The sequence below is a fragment of the Callospermophilus lateralis genome, chromosome 10 (assembly GCF_048772815.1).
Source record: "Callospermophilus lateralis isolate mCalLat2 chromosome 10, mCalLat2.hap1, whole genome shotgun sequence".
Lineage (NCBI taxonomy): Eukaryota > Metazoa > Chordata > Mammalia > Rodentia > Sciuridae > Callospermophilus > Callospermophilus lateralis.
Window position 1 is genome coordinate 26992807 of NC_135314.1, and position 15662 is coordinate 27008468.

General features: G+C 32.7%; 1 protein-coding gene across 1 annotated transcript in view; it reads right to left on the reverse strand.

The window, feature by feature from the left end:
- LOC143407775 (multidrug resistance-associated protein 1-like) overlaps positions 1–15662 on the reverse strand; it is an 89427-nt gene that overhangs the window by 49186 nt on the left and 24579 nt on the right. Inside the window, exons 6-9 of the mRNA XM_077110388.1 lie at positions 10272–10526; positions 6487–6552; positions 2670–2807; positions 1570–1716 (exon numbers count right to left, since the gene is read on the reverse strand). Coding sequence (XP_076966503.1) covers positions 1570–1716; positions 2670–2807; positions 6487–6552; positions 10272–10526 — 606 coding nt within the window. The remainder of the gene's footprint in view (positions 1–1569; positions 1717–2669; positions 2808–6486; positions 6553–10271; positions 10527–15662) is intronic.

Consider the following 15662-nt stretch of genomic DNA (forward strand, 5'->3'; position numbering starts at 1 on the left):
TTATTCTCAAGATAGTAATTTTATTTCCTTTAGATACATATACCAAAAGGGAGATTGCTCGATCATATGGGAGTTCTATTTTTAATTTTTTAGGAAATTTTCATGTCACTTTCCATAACGACTGTACCAATGTACATTCCCATCAACCATGTGCCAGCATCCCCTTTTTCCATATCCTCACCAGCATTTTTTGTTATCTTTTGACTTTTTGATGATAGCCATCTTAACAGGCATGAGGTGATAACTCACAATGATTTAGAAAGATTAGATTTTAAAAGAAACTTCAGATTGATGTATCAATTGGGCTTCCAACAATAAACAAATCCATGGTTTTGGCAATAAAAGCAATCAATTATAGGAAAAGAATTATAAAATATTGAGCTACTATTAAGATAAATAAACCCCCCCCCCCGAAACTGAGTACATGAAATCTCCAGTACATTTTTATTTTGTATTAGAAGACATCTACTGTTAACATCAAAGATGTAACTGGGCTGTGGTTTCCTTTATCGAGTACATCATATCAATACTCACTGCTGCTGCAGCTTTTTCTTTCCTTTAGACATTTTGTTTTTTAATTTAAATGAAGGCAGCAGTAAGCCACTAGATCTTTAACACTTTGAGATACCAGACCTTTAGCTAGATTCCAGTTTTAAAAGCAAATTCAAATCATTACTTTAAGAACTAACATTTTCTTCAAGTGAAGTGTGCTGTGGAAATAAGAGTTAAAAGCATCACATCCAAGGTACTTCTGTGCCCTCTGTTGGTTATTCTAAGGAAGATAATAAGAAAAAGATAGGCTGTAACTAGAATGACTTAATTGGTATTTACTATTCATTTGTTATTCTTCATTCAAAAAATAATAAAATAAAACAAAAGCAAAGTTCTTAGGTCAAAGAGCTGATTGTAAGAAACAAAGACCCACTTTATGGACCCAAACTTGAGGAAATGGTTCCAATGGAAGATGCGTGAAGAATCCAAGCACGATTTTAATTGAGTGGATTTAGGGGGAAAAGAAGGATACAGGAACTCACTTTTTTGAATGCCCCGTGGCTTTTGCAGTTTTTACTCATTGTAGTAGGTAAATAGCCTCTATGGACTAGAGGTTACACCTAAAAGCATGCCGGAGCCATCTCTCAGGTTTTTTTTTTTTTGTTTTTTTTTTTTTTTTTTTAAATCAGACTGGTGTAATCGCTGCACTTTCTCACTGCTTGTCTTGCTTATTCAGTAGTGATGACATGTTGCTGAACCCAGGGGAAACCTTCAGATCTGGGTTCATACAAAGCACCTGATTATAAACCTTCAGTTATAACTAAGTGAACTCTGTAATGACACAGGAACTAAGTAAAAGAAACCAACACCTAACAATGAAAATAGCACAGCGTGTTGAAATATTTAAAAGTCACAATGTTCTCTACCACTTATTGAATCAGGAAAACAAATTTTGAATGCAGAGTTAAACAACTACAAAAAGGGAATATATGATATAAAATGACAAAAAAATAAAATGTACAAAATCATTGATTTTATAGAGAAATGATTCTTAGTTTAAGGATACTCTGAATGTACCTGAACCACAGCTGAGATCACTGTTGGTAAATCAAAAAGAGGAATCCTCAGAATATTAAACAAAGACATAGATGTGAATGCTTTAGTGGCTGTTAAAATGTTTCCTTCATCCAGTGAGAAATATACACCAAAAGTGGCCAGAGACACCTAAAATTAGATTCATAATTTAAAAATATATTTATGCTCGCAACCTAATAAGTTTTACAGGCTTAAAAATTAGGGAAGAAAATTTCAATACTTTTCCCTTTGCTATTAACTGAAGAATATCAACTATGATACCCATCTGTTTTTTTTTAATTAAAAAGTATTTTAAATTATCAACAAGGGAAACATATAGAATTTCTCTAATTCTCATCACTACCTATGATGAATACTCATTTGATTAAAGTTAAAAATTAAAGAATACTCATTTTGATTAAAGTTAAAGTCCAGTTGAACATGGTTTGTTTGTTCTTTGTTTTCTTGCCCATTGATTCATTCCCCAAGGCAATTTATACTGTAGTTTAAATAGCATGAGATACCTGATGATTAAATGATGTGAAAGAAAGAGAATACTTCACTTTATATCAATTCACTTCTGAAGACTAATTCTACAAGTTTGACATTGTTTTTCAAACCTCTATAGACTTTCATTTTCCCTTGTGAAATGAGAAAAATAATTCATATTATTGTGAGAATAAAAAAAAAGGCAACATATATAACTTGGCTTGTTCATAGGAAAAATACTCAGTGTTACTTCCTTTCCCAGCCCCTCCGTATAGTGTACCTTTGGTTGCTGCTTAAAAGGAATTAATCATGCCAAATGAAATTTTAGAGCTGTAATGAAGCTCTGAAGAGAAGATTTTTCTTTTTAAGAATTAGAAAGGCATATGTTCAATGTGAGAAATTTCAAAGGAACAAAATGTGTAAAAAATACGAACCAATAGGAACACATTTTCTTTGAGCTATTTGTTCTCTAATCTCCCAAAATTAATGATTAAAATTATTAAAATTTTTAATTTAGACATAAAATTTTACTTTAAATGTTTTAATTTCAGGCAATTTGGAAGCAAATCTACAAAGTTAAATTAAAAATCAAAAGAGGAAATATATACACTTACCAAAAATGGAATGCAAGTTAACATCAGCATAGAACATACAGAAAGATATGTAGATGATTTTTGAAACTCCAATTCCTGATCTCGAATTTTAATAATCTTATTTTTATAGGCAGGTTCCCATGCATAAAGTTTGAGAATCTGTAAAGAAGTCAGACAATGAATATTTGACAACTAATATTATAGAAGAAAAGACTGCATGCATACAAATGCACACTACACACACACACACACACACACACACACACAATACAACTGAGGGTAAAAGTAAAAAAAAAAAAAAAGCTCCTATTTTTGACTGAATCAAAATATTTCCTTGAATTATGTGGCCTTAAAGAGGGGGGACGGGGTCACAATCAGCCTTATCTTTCTTTTATGCACCAGCAACTTATTTCTGAGCTAGTTCTGATGAAATCCCAGCTCTATGAATGAACTCCATAGCAGTTTCTGTCTCACTCAATTCTGTCACTATTCCTGCTGGTCCAATTCTCACTTCTTCATAGCCAGCCTATTTTTTCTGGCTTCCCAATTTCTTTAAGACTGATGTCTTGGAACTTAAAGCCAATCTCTTAAAAGTGATTGATATTTTCCCATTGTAAACTACTTCCTAAGACAGAAAATGTGGGGAAGCAGGATCATATACTGACTCACTGTACACATTTTAAAGTGAGAGACCTACATTCAAATTCCAGTTCTCTTTGAGATGCTTTATTTTGTGTCTATTTGACTGGACTATGATGCCTAATTGTTTGATTCAATACTAGACTGGATGTTGTTACAAATATATTTTCATATATGATTAAGATCTAAATCAGTAACTTTGAGTAAATGAGATTAATTTCTAGATTATGGTTGAACCTCATTCAATCGATTGAAGGCCTTAAGGAAAAAAATTAAGGTCATCCAAGGAGGAAAAAATTGTGCATTCACACTGCCTACGACCCAATACTAACTGCCAGCCTGTTCTACAGATTTCAGACTCACCAGCCCCCACAATCATGAGTCAAATTCTTAATTTTTTTATTTTGTAGCTCCAGGAATTAAAGCCAGGGACTTCACACATACTAGGGAAGCACTCTAAAACTAAGCTGCATTCCCAACGCCTCATGAGCCAGTTTGTTAAATTCGCTTTTCCTCTTTCTCTCTCTCCCTTTCCCTTCCCTTCCCTTTGCTCTCTCTCTAAATACACACACACACACACACACACGCGCACACACACACACACACACACACACACACGTGTTCTCTATTTTCCTTTTGCTTCTATTTCACTGGAGAATGCTGAAACACTCTCATTTGTTCTGTGAACTTAGACATGACACTTAACTGACCAGTGTCTTTGTTGTGTAATTTGTAAATTCGGCATAAGAAATATTTTACTCAAGGTTTATAGGAATTACATCAGGAAATCTTATCAGCACTTGGCACATAGAAGATGTTTAGTAAATGGCAGCTCTTCTTAGCTTATCAGAGAGAGGCTTTATGGCACCTGTTATCCGACCCCATGGAATCCAACTGCTCACAATTTTAGACCATACTACTTGATCGCTATTGGGACTTCCACTAATTTTCAAGTTTATTTGCTGCTGTGGATGCTACTTCAAGTCTTGAGTTTTGCTCAGATCTTGGAGAAATGTTCATCCATTTTACCCACACTGTACTAATTCTACTGATAATGCAAATATCCCTTTGTGAATATAAATATTAACACCTGTGAACAAATGCTGGTATACTTTTTATTTTTGGATGCAAAGACTATCAATCAATGTACTGAGAATTGCATTCAGATCATATCACTTTACAGTATGTGATCTTGTTAAAAATGTGAGTTAAATTTCAGAGATACTTAAGGCTTCTCTTAATTTCAGCCAAGTAGGTAAATATCACTCCTTCTTCAAGGTATATTCAATCTAACAATTTCTTTCACCTTGGTAATTTACCATTTTGTGTAAGTCCTCCACAGAACGCTACAGCAGATCACTTACTGATTCTAAGGTGAATCTACATGTACATATAATGGATATATACTGTGCACATACAAATAGAAAATAGGTATTCCAAGGATTCCTCATCAAGATGCAAAGCACAGCACACACAAAGCAACAATAGACAAATGAGATTACATCAAACTGAAAAGCTTCTGTGCAGCAAAGTGAACAATCACCAGAGTAAAGAGAACCTACAGAACGGGAGAAAGTATTTGAAAATTAAACATCTGATAGTAACTGGTGGGGAGAATGGAGAGAAAGGGAACTCTTGCACACTGCTGGGAATATAAATTTGAATAGTTATTATGGAAAACAGTATGGAGGTTTCTGAAAAAATTGAAAATAGAACTACCATATATGATCCAGCAATTCCATTACTGGGTATATATCCAAAGGAAATGAAATCAGTATGTCAAAGAGACATCTGCATTCCCATGCTCATTGCAGCATTAGTTACAATAGCTAAGAAGTGGAAAAAGACCTATCTACTCAACTACTGATGAATAGGTTTTTAAAATGTGGTACTATACACAATAGAATACTACTCAGTCATAAAAAGAATGAAATTCTGTTATTTGTGACAACATGAATGGAATTGAAGATCATTATGTTAAATGAAAAAAGTCAGGCATAGAAAAACTAGTGCCTTATGATCTTACTCATATGCGGAATCTTTTAAAAAGTTGGTTTCATGGAAGTTGAGAGTAGAATGATGGTTACCAGAGCCTGGGGTGAGTAGTAGCAGGGAGAGAGGGATGGGTAAAGGTTGACCGTGGCTACTATGTTACACTTAGATAGGAACTGTAAGTTCTAGTATACTATCCCACAATAGGATGACTATAGACAACAATTGTGTACTTCATATTTCAAAAACCTAGGAAAAAAAGATTTTGCATGTTATTACTAAAAAAAGGATCAATATTTAAGCATTGAGATATATATGTTTTACCTGACTTATATAGTATATGATGTATACATGTATCAAAACATCACATGGTACTGTATTAAATACATATAAATTTATGTGTTTATGTGTCAGCCAAAAAATAAATTTAATTTAAAATTTTAAAACTAGATGTATTACAGAGGGAGTCCCATATGTGATTATAAGGCCAGAAAGAAATTCCATATTGGCTTTGCAAATTTTGTCTTTTAGAGAATTCTGTAAAGCATAACCTATGTCATAATAAATTAAAATGTTGTGTGTATGTGTGTGTGTGTGTGTGTGTGTGTGTACACACATACATGGAGAACAGTATGAAAACATATATGTATGTATATACATATATATATATATGTTTATGAAAATGTTCATTAAAATTCTATAAAAATGATAGGGTTGGGGCTGTAGCTCAGTGGTAGAGCACTTGACTTGCAAGTGTGAGGCACTGAGTTCTATCCTCAGCACCACATAAAAGTAAATAAATAACGATATTGTGTCCATCTACAAGTATATATATATATAAAACTTTATAAAAAATAAATGAAACCTTATGAACTTAAATAACTTCATAAGGATTCACTCATTATTTTGTGAAGAAAATGTTGGTGGCATGAGTGATATAGCTTGTTTCAACCCATTTTTTTCTCATAATTCTTTAAAATAAGTAATATTCTGTATCTTATAATACTTACATTTAGTTGTTGAGAAACGAAAATAAAATGCTATTTTAGCACAAATATCTCCATGTACCTCAAATCTGAAATCTACTCCCAGTAATTACACATATGTCATCACTGTGAGACACAGAGAACATTACAAACTTTATTTATCAGTTAGCATGTTAGCATAGTATAAATAGTCAAACTTAATGTAAATCTTGTTATTTTACCTTAATTCCATGTAAGATTTCCTTGAGTAGTTTTATCTGTGTATCTTTGTTCTTTGTTTGGTTTTTCTGTTTAATGGAAACAAATCATACAGGGAAAAGGTTGTTTAAACTTTTGCTGATATGGCCACAGCTATTTTAAAAATACATTCTATTTCCTGTGTTTTATATAAATCTTATTTGAGAAAAGCATCTTACCAATACTTGAACAACATTCTTCTATTGCTAATGTTAGAAGATAGTTATAAATAGGTAAACCATATGCAGTCACTAATAGAATAAAAGCAGAATCAAATTGTAGAAAAAATATTTAAATGTGAGTAATTCAGAATTTAATAATGAAGTAACACCTGCATTCTATTAAAAATGGAATAAATTTCCCAAAACTCTATCAAATAAAAAGTTCCAGAAATAAAAGCAAAACTCTCTTTAAGTTTGAGAAGTTTTGGGAGAATTTGAGTACTTACAATGCATATTTTCAAATATGAGCTGTTTATTTTTTTAAATACTAGGTATAATTATTTGAATATTGTATACTTCTTCAAATATGTAATGATTAAAATAACTTATATTTATTATTGTTTGGGAACCAAGATTCAAGAAAAATTTTCTTCATCTTGAAATGGGATACTATAAACAATTCTAATGTCAACTTTGATCATATAAACAACTTCTTAACTTGAACAATAATTATTAACCCAATAGCTAACATTGTACCTTCAAACCATTTGAATGTATTTCATCTTATGGTTTAAATCATGAGTTGGAATCAATCTTTCTATCTTTGTTTTCCTAGCTCTAGTTTATACCTGTTTTTCTTACCCTCTACTCATCCTTTTATGTTATCTGCTACTACCTCAAATAACACCCATTATCTATTTCTCCCTTTGGACTTTGATATAAATTCTCTTTTTATAGTTTTTTCTTCTCTATTTCTGTCTCTTCTTTTTTCTCTCCCATTTGCCCAATAATTCTTCCTCCTCCCTTTTAGCCCTAACTTAAGGTTTTAGTAAGTTACTAAATTTAAAAACTTATTTTTTGACCTGTTCCAGAATTTATATAAACCTATGAAATAGGTTTATACCTGAATTTGGGGAACTACAGGAAACAATTGCAATGAGTGTTTTTGTTTGTTTGTTTCTTATGAAGTTGAATAGAATGAGGCTTGGCTCAGAAGTGATTACAGTAAATAGGACTCAGTGGAATCTCTTAAAGTGGTACTGATATTGGTATCAGCAGAGGTCACACATTGACTTAAAATATTGTAATCTGAATATTTATCCAACCCAGGGCTCTTGAAAAAAAGAAGCTCACAAAGTAGTCCTTCACTTAAAAGAAGTCAGAACTATACTGATAGATGAGTAGACATATAAACAATATGAAAAAGCAAGGGGAAAAAACATCCCAAATAGTCCATAATGCTTTAACAGCAGACTTCATTGACACCATAGTGGAAAATATGCCAGAGAAGTACTTTAGAAAGTCCATAGTTAAGCTGTTCTATGAACTAAAAGAAGATGTAAGGAATAAAATCAGAGAGAGATTATAGAAAGTAAAAGATCACTTCAAATAAAGAGGTAGAGATTCTTAAAAAAGAACCAAACAAAAATCCTCAAAATGAAGTAATCAATAAATCAAATTAAAAATCCAATGGAAAGCATCACCAATAGATTAAACTACTTTGAAGATAGATTTTCAGACCTCAAGGACAGAGTATATAGCTGAAATCTCTGAAATACAAACTAGAAAATGTGTTATATATGCACAATGGAGTATTACTCAGCCATAAATAAAAATGAATTTATGGCATTTGCCAGTAAATGGATGGAACTGGTGACTATTATGCTAAGTGAAATGAGCCAGTCCCCAAAAGTCAAAGGTTGAATATGTCCTCTGATATCCAGAAACTAATTCAAAATAAGGGGGGGGGGCATGTAAAAAAAAAAAAGAAGAAAGATCAATGGAGTAGACAAAGGGGAATGAAAGGAAGGGAGAAGAAATGGAGGGTTGGGCTAGGGAAAGACAGTAGAATGAATCTGATCTAACATTCTTATATACATATATGAATATAAAAAGAATCTCACCATCATGCACCTCCACAAGTCACTAACTTAAAAAAAAGTAAACTAAAAATAAATGGCAGAAAGATCAGTATAGCAGAGTGAAGGAAACAGGAGGAGGGAGGGTAGGAGGGGAAGGGGAAGTACTGGGGACTGAATTAGAACAAACAATATTCCATGTTTTTATAATTACATCAGAATGAATCCTATTGTCACATATAACTAAAAAGAATCAATAAAATTTTGTAAAATATAAAAAAATTTGTTACATTTTAAAAAATAATCAAAATATATTATTATTATGAGCAAGCATTATTCAAAACATTGTGTTTAATGCTTCAGAATTATATCCTATTTTCTAGTTTTCATCTTTATAATTAGCCATCCTTTATTTGAAAATTTTAGAAAAACAAAAAAATATTCAACTTTCCATCACTTAAATTATTTAAGTAAAACATTTCCCTCTCCCATATATCTAATTCTACTCTATGGGTAATAAGAGACTCTTCCTTTTTCTCTAGATAATTCTATAGTTAAACAAATAAATATGTAGTTATATATCTTCATTTACTTATTTCTATCACACACATGTGCATGAGTATATTCATGTTGTAAATACTGGAGTAGCATTATATAGACATATGTATGTATATGTATGTAGTAGTCCCGAACTTTGTATCAGTGATTTCTCTTTGAGTGATTTTGATTACCAATGGTCAACAAAGGTCTAAAGATACTAAATGGAAAATTCCAGAATGAAATAATTCATAAGTCTTAAACTCAGAGAAACATGGCAAAACCTCTTGTTCTCATCCATTCTGTCCTGTTGGGATGTGAATCCTTGCTTTGTCCAATATATCCATGCTTTGTAGACTACATGCCTGTTAGTCACTTGGTAGCCTTCTCATTATCAGTTTGCCTGTCAAACACTAGCTGTGTTCATGTTCAGGTAACCTTATTTAATGCATGGAATCATCTTTCTCTCTCATTGCAGTGTGATTTCCTTCAGCACAGTGAACTATGCTGTTTCTCTATTCCTGTAGTACAGCATAATAGTACACACTGTCTGACACCCCATGGGTGTCAATAGACTTTCTATCAATGTATGGATATTGATAGAAAGATGAAAAATTGACTGTAAGGAAAGAGTGTCAAAATTATTTCTGTGAAAAATTTACTGTTCATTCACTCTTTGCTCATTGGAGCATGTGGACCCTTTCTACTCTTCAGACAAACAAGAATACCCACCTCCAGCCTTTGCACTTATTGTCCCCTTCACTTGGTTTATCTTTTTCTGAGACATACACACAGATGTCCAACCATTTGTTGACATACCATTTCCTTCCTGAGAACTTTCCTACTTCTGCATGTATGAAGTCTCTTTGCTCCTCTATCACCTTATTTTGACTATTTTTATGCATATACATCTTACTATGTATCTATTTAATACCCACTTGATGTCTGTCTCCCCCCACAAGCCTCACGAGAGTTGGAACTTGTCAGTTCCTCTCACTTACTGCCCTTTCTGTGTCTAGAGTGGTGAGTGGCACAGAATAGGTGCCTCATCAATATGGGTTAAATGAATTAGTGAATGATAAATCTGAGTGGTTTCCATTGATAACCTTTAATTTTCATAATTATAGAATTAGCCAGATGACTATTGTCAACTCAAGTCAGAAAACTCAGCTTCTGTTCAGCACACATAACATGAGGCAGTGATTTTCTTACCTTCAGCTTTTTCATTCTAATTGCAACAAAAGCATTTATTGGTAATACAAGAAAAAGGACTGCCACTCCTGCTAACACAGCAGGACCCAGTTCTTGCCAAAGAAGAAAGACGGCCATCAGGATTTGGAAAGGGGCTGACCAGAGGACACTGAGGTTGGCTGTCAAGTCCATGAGCTGCTGGGCATCTGCTGACATCAAGTTGATAATTTCCCCAGTGGAAAACTTTTTGTGAGAAACATTTGATAAATGTAGGACCTGTAAAAAGAGAAATAAACTATTTTAGAATTCTTTAGTTATGGGACATCTTGTTATCAAACAATGGTAAGTTTTATTTATCAGTCATTAATATATTTAAGAAAACATGACTTTTAAGTGAGGAATTATAATTTTGATTAAATACATAGTTTTGGAATCAACTGCATAATGGTAGAGAGTAACATCTGGCTCATAAGAAAATAAGGACCCTCTATAATTATTTTCTTTAATTACAAAACTGAAAAAGAAATCTGTTCTGAATATGTTGAACTTTCTTCCATTTCGTGCCACCTCCATAAAGCTAAATGTAACTGATAAAAAATACACACATAAATCAATGAATATCTAATGAATACTGGTGAGCAGTATTATTACTGAAGTTGTGAAAAACTAAAAAAAAAATAATCCCAATTATTAAGATGATTACCATCTAGTTGGGGAACTGTATTCATATATATACATCCACATCGGCCAATTCTAAGTATAAAAGCAACTGGAAAGGGTTATGGAAACAAAGAGGCATAAGATGACTAAAAAGACTTCATGGAACAGATACATCTTTCTTCCAAGCCCCAATTCTTACTTTTCACCTGTGTATACTATTTAATATTTGTATAACAAATTCAATATTCCCAAGCAAATTTATTGGTACCATTTTTAAGGATTCTAGTAGAAACGCATTTATTTAATTACCACTCACTTAAAACTTTCAGTGAGATACATAAATAACTAAAAATAGTGGAAGATTTGTATTTGCACTGGAAACCAGGCAGAGGCCCATTTACATACCTAATATTTTATGAAATTTTCACTACATTGATTTAAAAGAAACAAGACTGAGAGTTGAGGCTACCAAGAATAACGGGGTACAAGAAGCAAGCAAAATACATTTTTTTAGTAAGTTAATAATACAAAAAGAAAGCCCACCTGGCAGGACTCACAGTGAAACTTACCCAACACTGCCTACCTTCAAGCAGAGGGATTAAATGCAAGGTGGGGTTGGGTAGAGGGCCAGAGGGACTGCACAGTCCTGGGACTTTCACAAGGCTCCAGCATCCCCACAGGCTTGGGCTCTATGACTGTCCTCTTTACTGGTCAGTAGCAAAAATGTCTCCAATCCTGCACCACAAATTGGAGACATTTTTACTACTGACTATTAAAGAGGACTGTTGTATTCAAGATAACATAAAATGACTATTGCCACATGAGAAGAAAAGGGAAGTCATTATTTACCCAGTTAAACTTCCAGTCATATTTATTCCAAATATTGCTTTTTAACTTCCCTCTAGTAAGTTACTGACTAATGTGGACAAGTAAAACACTAGAAATCCAAGCACACTACTCATTTTAATAAGAGTATAATAATTCATAAGCTCAATCCATTGATCTTGAATAGAATCCTCCCCCAATTTACAATCATAAACAAATATAGGCTCTTTTTCTCCCTGTTTTTCTCAAATACTCACTTAGTGTTTATGAACATATTAAAAGTTTGTAGTTCAAACTAAGTAAATTATCTAAGGAATCAAAAAAATGTCCTGCTCCTGGGAAAATATATTATGATAAACATAAGAAAATAGTTGACTATCTCCTTATTATCTTTGTAGGAAAAAAAATAGGATACCCAGCAAAAATGAGTAAGAACATGAAAATTTTCAATATCTGAAGTACAACTATCAAATTTTATAAAAACATAATGGAAGCATCCAAAGTCCAAATAGACTAATACTTTAAAATGGAATTTGTAAAATGTTAGAGAAATTAAAAAACTTTCCCAGAAATTAGAGAAAACATACTTTGAATCACAAAGAACTTGTGTTGATAGTGTATTTTCTCAATACTTTTTCTCATGGTCTATTATTAAATAAATCATATATTTCTAAGTAAATAAGATTAAAAAATAAATATCGAAAGAAAATATATCAGTGATTATTTTTTGGAGTTAGAATAGATGCTATTTTCTCTTTCATATTTTATGTACTTTCTTCAATGAACAAAATAATCTTTAAAAATTAATTTCTGAATAGTGTTCAGCTGCAACTTACATTTTCTTTATCATTTATGTCTTGTATGAGATTTAGTTTGTTTCTACATTTTGGTTATGGTGAATAGTTGTCTAATGAATACAGATATAAATGTGTCTTTGAGATATTGACTTTAATTCTTTAGATATATATATCCAGAAGTAGGAGTCAGATTGCTGGGTGGCATGGCATCTCTTTTTTTGTGGGGGGGAGGGGATACCAGGGATTGAACTCAGGGGCACTCAATCACTGAACCACATCCCCAGCCCTATTTTGTGTTTTAAAGGGTCTCACTGAGTTGCTTAGCAGCTCCATGTTGCTGAGATTGGCTTTGAACTAGAGATCCTCCTGTCTCAGCCTACTGAACCACTGGGATTACAGGCACAGCTCCTTTTTAAACCTTTGAAAGAATCTTCACATTATTTTCCATACTGCCTGCACCATTTTGCATTTCCACAACAGTGTACCAGGGTTCTGCTTTCCCCATATTTTTGCCAAATCTTGTCTGTATTTTTGCTTTTTGATATTTTGGTAGTGGTCATTTTGGCAGGCATGAAGGAAGGTATTGACATGGTTTTGATTAGTATGTTCTCATGATAAGGAAGATAAGCATTTTAAAATACTGTTTGGGCACTGTGTGTCTTCTTAAAAAAGAAGGAAATATATGGCAACATACATGAATTTTGAGGATATTATGTGAAATGAAATAAACCAAATTCAGAAAGATATGTGTTGATTCCACTTAAATACTGTATCTAAAAGAGTCAGATTCATAAAATCAAAGGCTGGCGTGGTGTTTACCAGAGGCAGAAGGGAGGAAAAACTGGGGAATACTTAACAAAGTTTCAGTGTAGTAAGAGGAATAAGTTATAAATATCTGCTATGCAATATTATATAGACAGCAATATAATAAATAGGCAAAAAGATGCATTTTATACTTAAAATAGGTTAAGATGATAGCATTCATATTAAATACTCTGACAAAATTAAATTAAATAATTGTTTTCAGAATATTAAAGAAAAGACTAAAGGGCACCATATAATTTAATGCTATTTGCATGGCATTTCTAACATTAGGAGAACTGATTTTTCTTTCAAGATCTTTTATTCTGACAAATAAACCTTCACATTTCTGTAAGGGACAAAATTCACAGGCCATGAAGGACAATTCAGTTACCATTTATTGCTAAATTATACAATCAAAACTGCCTTTGTGTTACAGGAAACAATTTGAAAGAATATTGCAATATGCACCACAATTACAGTAGATCGTGCAATATTTCTAGAATTGTCTGGTAGAATTTAATCTAATGAAAAAGAGAAAGTGTCATTGAGATAAAAAGAAAGGATCTCATCTTTAAAATCTAAAATAATTTGAAAAGTCAGGATATTTATAAATATCCCTAAAGTCAAAATTGAAATTAGCCAACATATATTTGTATCATAATTACTTTTTTCTAAGAAAGTTCCTCCAAACTCCCCAAGTTTTAGATTTCTAATACACACACACACACACACACACACACACACACACACACACAAGCATAATTGTGTGGCTCATCTCTTCCAAAACTTCATTTATTCCACCTATTATTACAATAGAAGACGATCCAGATAAACTAGATAGAGTTTCAAGCTTCACAAAACCTTCTTAACTAACTGGAAACATCTTCATTATCGATGAGTTCAATTCACTAATATTTAATTTTATCCATTTATGATAAAATTTGTTTTGCAATTTCACCTCTCCCTTTACTGTTTTTTTTTTTTTGCTGTATTCATTGCCAAGGCTCTTCTTCAAATCTTCAACTACTGCAAAAGTTCTATGGTTTTTCTTCTCTCTACCCTATCTGTTTTAAATCTTTTTGTCTTGAGTATCCCCCTGTGGTTCAATTGCATCCTAAGTTTTTATATAATGCAAGTACATTTTCACAATATAGTCTTCAAGGTTCTTCAATTTTTTTTCAAGAAACAATCCCTTCTTTCTGTCAATATTTTCTCTCCCCATCATACTATATAGGAAAAGTGTCGATCCAATTAACCTACTAACCATTTTCTGAGCAAGTCTTATATTTGTTTCCACCCTTTTCTCATGTTATTGCTACATAAAAGACTTTACCTCATGGTATTCAGCCTACAGACCCACATTTGTATATTGATCATGACACTTTTTCCGACTTTGCTAGCTGGAAGCCATACATATCATGCAAAGCTGAAAGGGCCCTATATTCCCATGATCCTCAAATGCAAGCATGAGGCATGAACTTAAAAGTGTATCCTTAACATTTATGGGAATTTGTTCTTCTTCAGTTCCTTTATATGCCAAAAACGATGCCAGGATTCTCTTGACTCAAAGTGCAGGGTTTGGATTGTGGCTCTCCTTCTCTCGACCACCCTTAAATGCAATATCTCTACTTTACAGAGTGCAACTAAATTTTATCAGTTTTCTTTGTATTTTATAATTTGTATAAATAAAGTAAGATAAAAACTTTAAGCTACACAGGAAGATATTTTAAACATTGTACTTTCCAAAATGGCAGCCACTAGCCAGGTATGGTTAGCAAATTTAAAGTTAAATTAATTAAAATTAAAAATTCACTTCCTTAGTAATACCTGTCACTTTTCAAATCTTCGACATCCATATGTGACTAGTAGCTACCACATTGCACAGTGTAAATGTAGGACAATTTTAGAAACACAGAAATTTCTGTTGGATGGTGCTTAATGAAGGAATATACCCAGAGTGCCCACACTAAGCCCAGGACTAATTGACGCTGCTTTTGAGTCATATCTTTTTCTGAGTCTTTATGAATTCTCATGGAACCTGCACCTATAAACCAAAGAATAAAAAAAAATCTGAGTTTAGAGACCCATAGATTCTTAAAATGACCAATGTAAGGAGACTCATGTTCTTCACTGAGAACCTAAAAATAATAATCCCTGAACTATATTTCAAACAAAGAATAGTTATGTGAATGACACAGAACAAGTGAGTCCTGCCACCTCCACTTTTTGTCAAGCAAAGGATCTGAGAGCAGCTTTACTCAACTCTATTAACAAGATCCTGATGAAATAGACCCAGTTTCAAGTTAATATAGGTCATCTGGGGTCT